At 50.5% G+C, this 14,380-nt stretch overlaps 1 protein-coding gene across 4 annotated transcripts in view; it reads right to left on the bottom strand.

Moving 5' to 3' along the window:
- Positions 1 to 7,477: 7,477 nt before the first annotated feature.
- Positions 7,478 to 14,380, bottom strand: part of Clip2 (CAP-Gly domain containing linker protein 2) — a 58,719-nt gene continuing 51,816 nt past the window's right edge. For 3 of the 4 annotated variants that reach the window (XM_051161335.1, XM_051161337.1, XM_051161336.1), the window contains 5 exons: positions 12,411 to 12,567; positions 9,818 to 9,977; positions 8,808 to 8,993; positions 8,498 to 8,560; positions 7,478 to 7,600 (listed from right to left, as the gene is read on the bottom strand). In XM_051161335.1, the coding sequence (XP_051017292.1) occupies positions 7,589 to 7,600; positions 8,498 to 8,560; positions 8,808 to 8,993; positions 9,818 to 9,977; positions 12,411 to 12,567 (578 nt within the window). In that variant the 3' untranslated portion in view covers positions 7,478 to 7,588. Of the gene's footprint in view, positions 7,601 to 8,497; positions 8,561 to 8,807; positions 8,994 to 9,817; positions 9,978 to 12,410; positions 12,568 to 14,380 lie in introns of those variants that run through there. The other variant, XR_007832350.1, reaches the window with a different exon arrangement.

Here is a 14,380-nt window from a genome sequence, read left to right as displayed (position 1 = left end):
ATGCATGTACTAGTCAGGGTCCGCTAGAATGACTATATATTACACGAATGTATGTGTGTATAATATACATAGTAATGTCTACACACACACACACACACACAACAAAGGGGATTTTCTGAAATGACTTATAGGCTGTATTCAGCTATTTCAACAATGGCTGCCTGTGAACAGAAAGTCCAGGAACCCAGCAGTTGCTTGTCCATGAGGCTGGAGGTCGCAGTGTCTGCTGGAATCCTGAAGAAGTGTGCTCTAACGCCGGGGACCAGTGGGCTAGCTAGCAAGGTGAGAGCAAAGAGCAAACGCTTCCTTCTTCCTGGTCCGTAGGCCTCCAGCAGAAAGCGTGGCGTGGCCTAGATTAAAGGCATGTGTTTTCCCAGCTCAGATGATCTGGATTGAAGGCACGCCTTCCCGCTTCCCGTTTCGAGATCCAGACTGAAGGTGTGTCTTCTCCTACTTCAGATTAAGCAAAAAATCCCCTACAGGTGTGTGCTACATGTCTGGGTGTTGGTTAATTCCAGACACAGTCAAGCTGACAACCAAGAGCAGCCATCACGCTACATGAATGTATGTATTGTATGTATAGATACATGTGTGCCTATGTTTATATGCATACGTGTGTGGTATTGTGCATCGATATGTACACACACGTGAGTATTTGGTGTGTGGATAATTATGAGTGTGTGCGTTCACATATAATGTATTAGTGGATGTCCATGTGTGTAGGGGTGTGTGTGTGTAGGTGTGTTGTGTGTGTGTGTGTGTGTGTGTGTGTTTGTAGGGGTGTATGAGTGTAGGGGCATGTGCTTACATGAAAAGGGTTTTCTGAGGGGTAAGGCTTGAGCTAGGAACTGAGGGCCAGGCCAGAGCGGGTAGCAGTACAGGAAGAGTTTGAGATAGGATGAAGGGGGTGTTCTTTTTTTTTTTTTTTTTTTTTTTTAAAGATTTATTTATTTATTATATATACAGTATTCTGCCTGTATGCATGCCTGCACACCAGAAGAGGGCATCAGATCACATTATAGATGGTAGTGAGCCACCATGTGGTTGCTGGGAATTGAACTCAGGACCTTTGGAAGAGCAGGCAGTGCTCTTAACCTCTGAGCCATTTCTCCAGCCCGAAGGGGGTGTTCTAATGTGCTTACTGTTGTAATAAAGCACTGACCGAAATCAAATTGGGGGGGGGGGTTTAATTTGGCTTACAGAATACATCAGTCATTAAGGGAAGCTGGGGCAGGAGGTCAAGGCAGGGGCCATGGAGGGGAGCTACTTACTGGCTTGCTCAGTTACCTTCCTTATATAGCCAGACCCACCTGCCTAGGAATGGTACCGCCCAGAGTGGGCTGAGCCCCTGCTCATCCTAACTGACAAAATGCCTCCCAGACACACTCTGGTCCCACCCCCCACCCCCACCCCTCCAGACAGGCTCACAGGCCAGCCTGGTGGAGGCAACACCTCAACTGAGGTCTCCTCTTCCCAGGTGTGTCAAGTTAACAACCAGAGCTTTGACAAGGGGTGAAAAACAGAAAGTGGTGGGTGCAGTGTGGGGCGGTGTGTGGAGGAGGAACAAAGGGAGATTTGCCTGGTGCGCCAAACCGTCCGGGGAAAACCGGTGCAAAGTGGTTCCAGTGGGGCAGAAGGAAGGGCAGATGCTGAGCCAGGGAGGTGACCCTGGGGACAGCATGGGGACAGGGAGCTCTTTGTTCTGCCGTCACTCCAGAGGACAGAAAGCCTTGCCCAGGGTTCCAGAGACGAGCTAGAATTCAGCAAGGACCCCCCAACTAGGACATTTTGAGTCACTTCTCAGTGATAAACTAGAAGCCGGGGTACAGAAAGAGGGATCTCAGCCCAGGTGCATCAAGTCCTACCTGAAGGGGTCCCGGAGAGGGACGAATGTGCCTCTGTTGCTGGGACGGATGGGTGGACAGATGGATACCCACAGAGAGGTCCTTGGGACAGGAAACTCTAAGGCCAGGAGGGAGACACTTGTCCCTTTTCTGTGCTAGCTTGCCAGTCAGGTCCTATGCCTTCTGAGCCCCATAGAGATGACGCCAGACCAGAAGGTGCAAGAGCGGAGGGCGACATCTTGTGGTGAGTTCTGTACATTACACCAGAAGGTGCAAGAGCGGAGGGCGACATCTTGTGGTGAGTTCTGTGCATTACAGGTAAGACTTAGACTTTCTTACATTTTTGTTTTGTTCTTTTGAGCCAGGGTTTCTCTGTGTAGCTCTGGCTGTCCTGGCTTGCTTTGTAGACCCAGGCTGGCCTCGAATTCACACTGATCCTCCTGCCTCTGCCTCCCTGAGTACTGGGATTCCATTGGCATGCACCACCGCATCCGGCTTGTCTTTCTAAATTATGTTTCATTCTCCTCCTCCTCCCCACTTTTCCCTCTTCACTAACCTTTTTTCTTCTTCTCTTCCTTTTCTCTTTCTCCTCTCCCTCTTCAACATCCTCTCCCTCTCTTTTTCCACATTCTCCCCTTCCTTCTCTTCTTCTCCCTCCTTCATGCCACCTAAGCTGGCTTTACTTTACTGTTTAAACTAGTGCTAAGGCGGGCGTGGTGGTGCACCCCTTTAATCCCAGCACTCGAGAGTCAGAGGCAGGCGGATCACAGTGAGTTCGAGGCTAGCCTGGTCTACAAAGCAAGTCCAGGACAGCCAAGGCTAACACAGGGAGACCCTGTCTTGAAAAGCCAAAAATAAATAAAAAATGAAAAATGAAAAATGAACTAGTGCTAAGGCCAGGCTACGGCCTGCTGTAAATTACTCCATATTGGGTAAAGTAGTGCTGCTTTTTTTTTTTTTTTCTGTGTCTTGCCCGCAGAGTCTCCATTTTACCTTTTGAGTCCATTTTTGGGGTGGAGGGTGATGGCTCCTGTAGACACCATCATCCGTCTAGCACCATCCATGCAGTAAGAGACTAGCATGTGACTTATTCCTCGGAGTAGAAAGCTGAGTGGGAGTGGCACATGCCTTTAATCCTAGCACTCAGGAGGCAAAGGCAGGTGGATCTCTATGGATCCTGGTCTACAGAGTAAGTTCCAGGACAACCAAGGTGACAAGAAACACTGTCTTGAAAAACCGAAAGACTCTAGGGACATACCAGTGTTTGAAAATATCAGAAAAATTATTTCTCATCAGGCACTCCAAACCCCTCACCTGGAGCCTTTATTTATTTATTATTATTATTTTGTTTTTTTCCCCAAGACAGGGTCTCTCTGTGTAGCCTTGGCTGTCTTGGACTCACTTTGTAGACCAGGCTGGCCTTGAACTCACAGCAGTCGGCCTGACCTCTGCCTCCCGAGTGTTAAGATTAAAGGTGTGCGCCACCATGCCCAGCTCAACCTGGAGCCTTTAAAGTGACAGACACCAAGCACTAGGATGGCCGTGGTCCCCACATCTTCTTGTCATCTGATACCCAGTGTGTGTGTGATGGACCAATACGCAGAACACTCCAGACTGGCCCCGAAGTCCCAGCTCAGCCTGGTCCCCTGCATGGGACTTTGGACTAGGAAGACTAGGAAAACATTGAATGCTGTAAATCGAGCTTAATGAGAAATCCCAGGAGAGGTGTGAAGGGCAGTAGTGCTGAGAGTTGTGGACTGTGGAGGCCCAGCTCAAGGAGTTTCTGAGGGCTGGAGAACCATTCTTGGCATATTTTTTGCCCTTTCTGCCTGAGACTAAACTGAAGTTTTGGATTAATTTTGTTGTCAGAGGAGATTCTAAGAAAGTCTAATAGCAGCTCTATTTTTTTTAAAAAAATATATATTTATTTATATATTTATTATTTATACAGCGTTCTGTCTGCATGTACACCTGCAGGACAGAAGATGGAGTTAGGTCACATTATAGATGGTTGTGAGCCTCATGTGGTTGCTGGGAATTGAACTCAGGATCAGGACCTTTTGGGGGAGCAGTCAGTGCCCTTAACCTCTGAGCCATCTCTCCAGCCCCAGCAGCTCTATTTTTATTTGGGTTCCTTAAATCTCTTTCTCCATACTCCACTCCTTCCAACACCCCAACACCAGGTAGGGGAGAAAGAAAGTTAGTAGGGAAAGGGGGGCGTAGTTTTCCTTAGCTATTTCCTGCTGTTTAGGGTCATCTGGTTCCTTGGGGCGAGTCCACTCTTCGCTTGTGGAGATCTCTAACTTCTTTGTCAAACTGCATCAACAGGAACCAGGAGCAGCAGGGAGAAACACCAGCAGCTTTCTTTTTCAGAGCCTCCGCCCCCCCTCAGTCTCACTTTGGGTCTGGCTTTTATCCCGACTGACAAAGACCACGCCCTCACATGAGGCATTTCCCAGCTGACAAACATCATGCGCCCTCTCAGGAGGCAACTGTCAGCGCTGTGGACAATCTGGAGCAGAGCCCCTATATCCCACACCTGGGGTTCAAACAAAAACAGGAAACAGGTTTACATATCATAACCCAAAACTTCCACAGCAGTCTTGTGGTTGTTGGGGATCCCTCTAATGAATTAGGGCTGTGATCTAGAAAACAAACTGAAAGGCAAGTTTCTGGGTACCAGGAACTACCCCTCAATCCTCTAGGAAGTTCCCATAATCTTCCCCCAAAGGCCAAATACCTAGGGAAGGGCACCTAGTTCCTGGTCAATCCCAATAGCTCACATCAGCTCAGATCCACTCCCACCCGCACTGTCCTATTAAAATCAGCTTGCTGGGGCTGGAGAGATGGCTCAGAGGTTAAGAGCACTGACTGCTCTACCAGAGGTCATGAGTTCAATTCCCAGCAACCACACGGTGGTTCACAACCTTCTATAGTGTGATCTGCTGCCCTCTTCTGGCATAAAGGTGTATATGCAGGCCAGAGCACTGTATATATAGTAATAATAAATAAATAAATCTATAAAAAAAGATAAATAAAATCGGCTTGCTTTTCCATCACTTTTCTCTTCTTTCTGCCCCGCCTCCACCCCTCCCAGAAACAGCCTTGGCAGTTCGTTGCCCAATAAATCTTTATTTCCACCCACGGAGAAGTCTAATTTGGTAGTTCTTCTAACCCACCACTTATAGGAAGCACATAATTTGGTTTTGGTGGGGGTGAGGATGGGGGGTGGGGGTGGGGTTACAATCAAGAGATTGCCTTGAAGTCTTTGGAACAGCGTCATTTTGAATTTTGATATGGCTACAGGCCAATGGGGGTCAGGGAGTGGACTGTGGTGGTTTGAATGTGAGTGCCCCCCCTCCCCGCCTATCCCCCCATAGGCTCCTGTTTGAATATTTGGTGCCCAGTTGGTGGAACCGTTTGGGAAGGATGGAGAGGGGTGGGCTTTGAGGTTTCAAAAGCCCATGCCAAGCTGGGAGTGGTGGCACACGCTTTTAATCCCAGCACACAGAGGCGGGCGGATCGCTGGCTCTCTCGCTCTCTGCCCTGGGTTTGTGGGTCAGATGTGAGCTCTCAGCGGCTCCTCCATCCAGCACCACGCCTGGCTGCCTGCCGCCATTCTCCTCACCATGGGCTCAGGCTTAGAAACCATAAGCCTCACATTCTGTTAAGTCGCTTTGGTTGTGGTTATTTTGTCATAGCAGTAGAAAAGTGACTAGGACAGGACCTCAGTTGAGAAAACAGCCCCCAGCAGATTGGTCTGTAGGTAAGTCCGGGGGGGGGGGGCATTAAAAAAAAACACCCAGTGATGTGGGAGGAGGTAGTTTACTGGGGACAGTGCCACTTCTGGACAGGCAGCCCTGGTATGTGTAAGCAAGCAAGCTGAGCAAACTGTGGGGAGCAAGCCAACAAGCAGCAGCCCTCTCTAGTGTCTGCTCCGGTTCCTGCCCTGCCCTGCCCTCTTCAGCGATGGAATGCCACGTGGAACTGTAAGCTGAGCTAAGCCCTTTCCTCTCCAGGTGGCTTTTGGTCATTGTGTTGTATTACATCAATAGAAACCTATGACACCTACAGACTAAAAAGTATGTGTGTGTGCGCATGCGCCCTTGAGCATGCATACACACTGAGGTGCATGTACATACATGTGGAAGGCAGCTGACACACTCTGGTGTTAATACTTAGGGATGTAGCCCATCTCCTTCAAATGCAGTCTCTCTAAAGCACCCCCTCCCTCCACCTACCCTGCACATTTGAGTAAAAATTAGCTGGGGGCACTTGAGAGCAAAGTTAGGACCCGCTCTTGCCCCCAGGGTGTCCAAGACAAGAAGCAAGCAACAGCAGGAGCCCTGTACCTCAGTCACAAGCTTTATTGTCCAAACATGGACTTGCCACACTTCCACGATTCCACTGGGGGGGAGGGAGAGGAGGGGGAACAGGGACAGAGGAGGGGGAGGGGAGAAATGGCTGAGCCACAGCTGGGTGGCCACACCGGGTAGGCTGAGGGGCCCTTCCGAGGCCAGTGCTTGTGGGGAAATGGCTTCTTGCACACCCTACCAGGTGCAAGCCCACTCCAGGGTGGGGGCTCAGCCCCTTCTGGTCCCTACCGTGGGAGCCTTTGGCTGTTAATTCCTAATCCGTGAGCTGCCCGATTGTGCTGGAAAGAGCAATATTTGGCTCTGCAGTTGGGCCACTAAAGCGTCAATTCTAGGCTCTAGGCTGCGGTTGTTAAAGGCGAAGTGCTACCCAAAAGCCAACAGGAAGCAGGGGGTGGGGGTTGGGTTGAGGGGGCTAATTCAACTCCTCCATAAGAGCCACGAGTGTGAGCGCCACCTACTGGTGCCCGGTGGTGCTCGCAGAGGCCATCTGGGCCATCCTTAAGGACTTACCTGTCACCCACTGTGGTTCCCACCCTGGGAAGATAGAAGCAGGGCCCTCCGTGGGTTGCTGGGGTCTTTGGAGTAACATGGCGGGGCGGTTCCCAGAAATAAGGGGAACCGGTTTGATTTCTCTCACCCAGCAAAACACCATACGGATGCTTTGTTCAAAGCTCCAAGGCCCAAGCCAGGCCTGGCTCAAGGTCAAGGGGGGAAGGATGTGTGCCCACCTAATACTGTAGCTGCCTGCTCAGTGCTTTCTGGGCAGCAGGTAGGACGTGGGTGCACAGACTAGCTTGGTGTCGAGGAGTAAGGAGCCTGTCACTCCCCCAAATCTTCCCTGGCTAAAGAGGCCCAAGCGACCTTGTACCACTGTGTAAAAGAGGCTCGGCTTGTGGCGCCTCCCTAGTTCTGAGGGCTGAAACCCTTCTCAACATGGATGTGCCCAGGCAAGGGACCTTGCTCCACTCCTCGGGGACTTGCAGGGGACCTGGGGACACCAGAAGGAAAGGGAGAGCAGAGAGGTACCCAGGTGCCCAGGACAAGCCTCAGGACAGCCTGCTATAGCCAAGAGAGGCCCGACGGGATCACTTCAGCCTCTGCAAAGTCGAGAAGCTCCTTGGGACAAGAGAGGTTCTCCGGGGTCAGGCCCAAGCTGTACCGCACTCTGTGGAAGGCTGTGTCTGTGGGACGCCTCCTGGTCCGGCAGGGGGTTCGGGCGGGACTTGTCCTGCAGCAGTGAGGACAGTATCGTGAACACACAGTCTCATCTCCAAAGGGACAGTTCTGGCTCCTGCCTGAAGGTGGCGCTGCTCGGAAGCCTGGCAGAGCTCTGGTGTGAATGGGGCCGGTCCATGGTGTCCCTTAGGGTCAGTGTTTGTCCTAGAAAGAGCAAGGGCTTGATCATTAAGAGTCTTGAAGGAAGAGTAGGCAGATGAGGGAGGGACAAAAAGGAAGAGAACAGCCTGGGTCAAAGTCCCCATAGCAGGAAAAATCCTGAATTCTACAAGGAAACCCAAGCTTCTGAGGATGAATCAGAAGAAATAAGAAGCAATCTGCAATCCTCGGTTTCCCCATCCGGAAGTTAAAATGGCCATGTTTCTTACAAGGTCGTGTCATGTGGTCTAAATAGCAGTTCCCAGGGTGGCGGCTACACTGCCACTCCACCCCTGGCCTACTTCAGCCCCGCTATTGCCTGGTCGTCAGTTCCCTGGCTAGGGATAGCCTCGTTCCCAAGGCTGACTCTCGTTAAATACGGAATGGCTGGAAGGCCAAGGGCTAAGCTGAGTTTGTCTTTACTCCAGCCCTACCTGCCTGGGTCACACAGCTAGCCAGGGTCATCAGTGGTCTTAAAACCAGGCGCTAAGTCACAGGGATTTGCAATAATGCAAGCGGATGCTGGGAGAAAGCCTGGAAACTGGGACACTATGTCTCCTAAAACCAAGGGCTGGGGTGTGGCTCAGTAGTAGAGCACCTGCCTAGAATCCTTGGCTTGGGTGTGGCTCAGTAGTAGAACTCTTGGCTAGAATTTCCCCAGTGAGGGGCGGGGCGTGTGATCAATGTTAAGGCCCTTGGTTCCATTCCCAGAACCTCAGGAAAAACAAAAAACAAAAGCAGGACCATTCCTGGATGGGGTGCACTAGTACTAGACTCTTCCTAAGCAAGCAACCGGACACACACAAAGCATTCTTGTTCCTTTGTGTATTTAGTGACTTCCGGAGGGTTTTTCTCAGACGCTTGCTGGTTTGGGTGGCCTAGACAGGCTGCTGGCGTGCTTACCTCCTGTTTGTGGGCCTTGTCTGGCTGGTGGATACCGTTGGCAGAACCGGAAGTGCTGATGGTCTGTGATGAAATGAGGGATGGGAAGGGGAGGAGCCGCTGAGTAGGTTGCCAGGATGCAGTTCCGCATGCAACCACAAGGGGGAGCCACCTTCCCAGTGGGACCAGCCAGGCTCCAAACCAAAGCCCTTTCTTTATAGACTGGGTCTCCCTGGACAGCAAGGCTTGCTTGCTTTTCGGATAGGAGTTTCTGGGATGGGCCTACCCTCCTCCTGGTGGGGGATCCGCGCCCGTGCACTCGCTCGCTCACCTGAATCCTATCTGAGCAGCCCCTCAGGGCCTCCACCAGCCTTTCCACCTGCTGGGCCTGGTCCAGAGCATCCCGCAGTGCATCCTCGGTGCTCACCAACTGGTGCTGCAGTCGCAACAGCTCGGGTGCTGAAGCTGGGTCAATGAGGGAGTAGCGTCTCTGCTCTGACAGGGACTTCTCCTTGTCCTGGAAGGGTGGAGGTGTGGGAGTCCTGTTCCAACTAACCAGAATCAACCGACACCCAGTTGACTGCGTCCACGTGACCCAATCTCCAAGTCCATGTGACACTCCCCCCACTTCTGCCTAGCCCCTTACAAGTGTCTCCTCCCTCCCCACCATTAAAGGCACGCAACACCACCACCTGGCTTGCATGGATTTCCCTGCCCCCTCCCCCCCGAGACAGGGTTTCTCAGTGTAGCCTTGGCTGTCCTGGACTCACTTTGTGGACGAGGCTGGCCTTGAACTCACAGCAATCTGCCTGCCTCTGCCTCTCGAGTGCTAGGATTAAAGGTGTGCGACACCATCGCCCGGCTTTGCATAGATTTTTAAATCCTCTATTCATGAGTAATTTTTGCCCTTCTGGCTCTGGAAATAGCAGACTCTGTGTTGGTCCAGGGGCATCTCTAGTTCTGATGTCTAAAAAGTGGGCTACTGGAGCCGGGCGTGGTGGCGCACGCCTTTAATCCCAGCACTCAGGAGGCAGAGGCAGCGGATCTCTGTGAGTTCGAGACCAGCCTCTACAAAGAGAGTCCACGACAGCCAGAATGACACAGAGAAATCCAGTCTCAAAAAAACCAAAACCAAAACAAACAAAAAAAGAAAGAAAACCCTAAATAAATATAAATAAATAAATAAAAAGGGGGGAGGGTACTGGGGCCCATCCACCTGCTCCGTGCTTGAGATCCTAGACGTCTGGATTTTCAACCCTCCTGTGGCTCTGGGAGGTTGCCCTGGCAGCAGGAGAGTCCTAGCAGTCCTCTTCCCCAGCCCAACCCTTTGCCTCCACGTACCAGTCCGGTCAGCTTTTCACGCAGGCCCCGGATGTCATCCTTCAGTTTTTGTTCCTTTATCCGCCATTCAGCCTTGTGCACCTCCCGGCTCAGGTCTCTCTCGGGCCCTGGGGAGTGACGGTTGGCTTCTAACAGCAACACCCTCAGCTCGTTCAGACTCCTGGAGTGGGCAGACAGCCATAGAACCCCATCAGCTCCGCTGCACCTCACCTACATAACGGGAGTATGAGGCATCTGCGTGGACAGCCATGACCACCAGGGGGCGCCAGCCACAAGGCACTGGTGCACCAGAGACAAGAAGGATGGCAGCTTGGGTCCACCACACCCAAGAGGAACTGCGTTTGGATGCAGGATGATCAAGAACACTTGGCTGTTCTTAGAACTTTCTTTGCCTTTTAAAAGATTTGTTTACAAAAAAAAAAAAAAAAGAAAAAAGATTTGTTTACTTTTGTCTTATGTGTAAAGGTGTTTGGTCTTCATGAATGTCTGTGTACCATGTGCATGCTTGGTGTCCCCAGAGGCCAGAAGACTGTGTCGGACCCTTTGGAACTGGAGGTATAGTATGGATGTTGGTCAGTCACCATGTAGGTGCTGGGAATAAAACTAGGATCAGCTGGAACAGCAGGCATATCCTCTGACTCAGGTTTAAAAAAAAAAAAAGATTTATTTGGGGCTAGAGAGATGGTTAAGAGCACTGACTGTTCTTCCAGAGGTCCTAAGTTCAATTCTTGGCAACCACATGGTGGCTCAAACCACCTATCCTGGGATCTGATGCCCTCTTCTGGCATGCAGATAGAGCACTCATATATATATATATAATCAATTAATCAATCTTTAAAAAAAAAAAAAGATTTATTTTGTTTGTTTTGGTTTTTCAAGACAGGGTTTCTCTGTGTTACTCCTGGACTTGCTTTGTAGACCAGGCTGGCCTCAAACTCACAGAGATCTGCCTGCCTCTGCCTCCCAAGTGCTCGGATTAAAGGTGTGTGCCACCACCACCCAGGCATTATTTATTTATTATGTATACAATGTTGTGTCTGCATGTACACCTGCAGGCCAGAAGAGGGCACCAGATCTCATTATAGATGGTTGTGAGCCACCATGTGGTTGCTGGGAATTGAACTCAGGACCTTTGGAAGAACAGCCAGTGCTCTTAACCTCTGAGCCCTCTCTCCAGCCCTGGAAATCTCTTGGATGCTGACACCACACACACAAAATTGTGCAGGGAGCTATCAGTCTGGGTTTGGGAATAAATGAGAACACCATTTCAGAGTCAGAGAGGCCAGGCGAGGTGGCTCAGTGGGTAAAGGCACTTGTCACAAAGTTTGAGGACCTGAGTTCAATCCCTGGGGCCCGGATAGTGGAAGCAGGAGGAGAGAACTGATTCCTGAAATCGTCTTCTGGCCTTCACACACACTCTGTGGCACACACAACCTCCCACAGGCAAGTAACAAATAAATAAATATGAGTGCACGTTATTATTATCAATTACAAATGAAAACAAAACAAAAACAAAGCTGAAAAGCATTTTGTTACTTATATTAGATGAACTGAACATAGTAGTTCAGCCCTATAGCCCTAACACATCAGAAACTGAGGCAGGAGGACTCGGAGGACTTGTTCAAGGCGATACACAGAGAGACCCTGTCTCAAGAAAACAAAAGTCAGGGCTGGAGAGATGACTCAGTGGTTAAGAGCATTGGCTGCTCTTTCAGAGGACCTGTGTTTAATTCTCAACTCCTGTATCAGACGGTCACACCCATCTGTAACCCCATGTCAGGAGATCTGATACCCCATTCTAGCTTCCACAGGCAGCTGCGGACACACGGGGCGCATTCAGGCACACAGGCACACAGGCGCGCGCACGCGCGCGCACACACACACACACACACACACACACACACACAAATCATAAAGAAGGGGGCTGGAGAGATGGCTCAGAGGTTAAGAGCACTGACTGCTCTTCCAGAGGTCCTGAGTTCAATTCCCAGCAACCACATGGTGGCTCACAACCATCTATAATGTGATCTGATGCCCTCTTCTGGCCTGCAGGTGTACATGGAGGCAGAGCACTGTATACATAATAATAAATAAAGAAATCTTTAAAAAAAAAAATCATAAAGAAATCTTCAAAAAGAAATGTAAAAGCTCTCCGAGTAAATGTAATGATGTTTCAAGTGGAGAGATTACCCATAAGACCACGATGTTAGGGCTACACTCATCTTCACCACATGCTGTGCTTAGAGAGCTGTGGTTAGGACTCTGGGGGCGCTGGAGAGATGGCTCGGCACTTCGGAGCACTTATTGCTCCTGCAGAAGAGCTAGGTTCTGCTGCCAGCATTCATGTGGTGGCTCAGAACCATCTGTATCTCAAATGCCCGTGGATCTGACGTCCTCTTCGGACCTTTGTGAGCACCAGGCACATGTGGGGCACACAGATATACATGCAGCCAAAAGACTCATATACATATAAAAATACAAATAGTAATACAAATACTATTACTACTACTAATAATAATAGTGAAGATAACAAGGAGGAGGAAGAGGAGAAAGGGAAGAAGAAAAGGATGAAGAGGAGGAGGAGGAATCTCACCTCTCCTTCCGTAGCAACTCTTGGCTGATGTGGACCAGCTGGCCCGAGGCATCATGGGTCTTCCGAGACACGGACTCCAGCTCCGCCTCTAGGCGCCTCTTCTCCTTCAGGAGAGAGTCTATCTTCTTCTCTCCTGACTTGCACTTGTTCTCCAGGGCTGGGGGGAAGGCACAGGGAAAGGAGAAAGCTCAAACACAGATAGGAACTGATGGCATGGCTCAGTGTGTACAGTGCTGGTCTCAGCAACTCAGAGGCCCCTGGGTTCGATTCCTAGCACTGCCTAAACTGGAATGAGACCAAACAGGCCTGTGATCCAAGCACTTTAGAGGTAGAAGCCGGAGGATCAGGAACTCAAGGCCAGTTCAGTTCTAGGACAACCTGGGTTCCTGAAGATCCTGTCTCAAACACCAAAGAGAAGCTGGTCTGACCCGGGTGGGAGGTGACAGTAATGTCACTCTAAGAGGCAGGCCATGCCAAGCATGGTGCACAAGTCTCTAACTCCAGCACTGCGCAGCCTTGAGGCAGGAGGATCACGATGAGTTCAAAGCCATGGTGACTACATAGTGAGTTTCAGGCCAGCTTAGGCTACAGAGACCCTGTCCCAAACAAACAGCAACAAGAAAAAGCATCAAGTCTGGGTGGTGATGTAGCTCAGTTACTGGAGTGTTTGCCTTGCATGCATGAGGCCCCGTGTTCCATCCCCAGCACACACAAGCCAGGCATGGAAGCCCACACCTGCCATCTGAGCACTTGGACGGCAGAAGGAAGATTAGAAGTTCAAGGTCGTCCTCAGCTACGTTGGGAATTCGGGACCTGCTGTGGCTACATGAGACTCTGCCTCAAAAAAAAAAAAAAAAAAAAGAAAGAAAGAAAGAAAGAAAAATAAAAAAAGAGAAAAATGTAGCATCCTAGTTTGCATTAACCTTCAGCTGGACACAGCTTAGAACCAACTGAAAAGAGGACTGCAACTGAGTAACTGTCTCTCAGGTTGGTCTGTGGTGTGTTGGTGGGGACTGCTCTAATTGTTCATTAATGCCCACGGTGGGCAGCGCCATTCTCCAGCCAGGTGGTCCTGGGCTGCCTAACAGAGCTGTCAACACACCAGACAGCTACCAAGCCAGCAAGCAACCTTCCCTGTGATTTCTGCTTCAAGCTCCTGCTTGAGTTTCTGTCCTGACTTCCTTCAGTGATGGACTGTGACCCGGAAGTGTTAGCCAAACAAACAGTTACCACCAGCTACACAAAGCAGGGAGTGGGGACGGAGGGAATTCACGGCAGCCTCTGTAGATGTTTATATTGTTATCCAGACAAGGAAAGCTCTAAAGCTAAGGCTTCGCTTGGCCTTGGCAGAATCTAGAGACCGCCGACCTTTGTCAAGACCCATGAGGCCAGGCAAATGTAACTAGGACTAGAAGAGAGTGGGGGGGGGGGGCGGTTAAGGACAGTCCCCCAGGAGTGGGGTAGCGGTGGTGGTGGAGCAATGCCAAGGACACATTGAATCAGTGGGCCCCACAGTTACCAAATCCAGACTTCTGACCGTCCCCAGGCCCTCTTGGTGTACTTTGCAATCAACTGTGGCCCAGGTTCCATATTCTATTTCTTTTGAGACAGTCTTATGTAGCCCAGGCTGTGGCCAGAATTTCATTTTATTTGTATGTTTTTGGTGTTTCGAGACAGGGTTTCTCCGTGTCGCTCTGGCTGTCCTGGACTCACTTTGTAGACTAGGCTGGCCTTGAATTCACAGAAGCCTGCCTGCCTCTGCCTTCCGAGTGCTGGGATTACAGGTGTGCGCCATCCCACCCGGCTCCTTAGAAATTTAAGGTCGATTTACACTTCCTGATTCTCCGGCCTCTACCTCCTGAGTGGTGGGAGTGCAGGTCTGCAGCCCTATGCCGGGCTTCCTGCGGCTCATGCTATCCATCCTGGGGACTAGGGGCTGTGTGGAAGAGGCCTGTGAGAAACTCAAGTCT

Source organism: Acomys russatus, chromosome 19 (assembly GCF_903995435.1).
Source record: "Acomys russatus chromosome 19, mAcoRus1.1, whole genome shotgun sequence".
In the NCBI taxonomy this organism is placed as follows: domain Eukaryota; kingdom Metazoa; phylum Chordata; class Mammalia; order Rodentia; family Muridae; genus Acomys; species Acomys russatus.
Note: the sequence above shows the minus strand (reverse complement) of the source record. Positions and strands in the feature narration are given on the sequence as shown.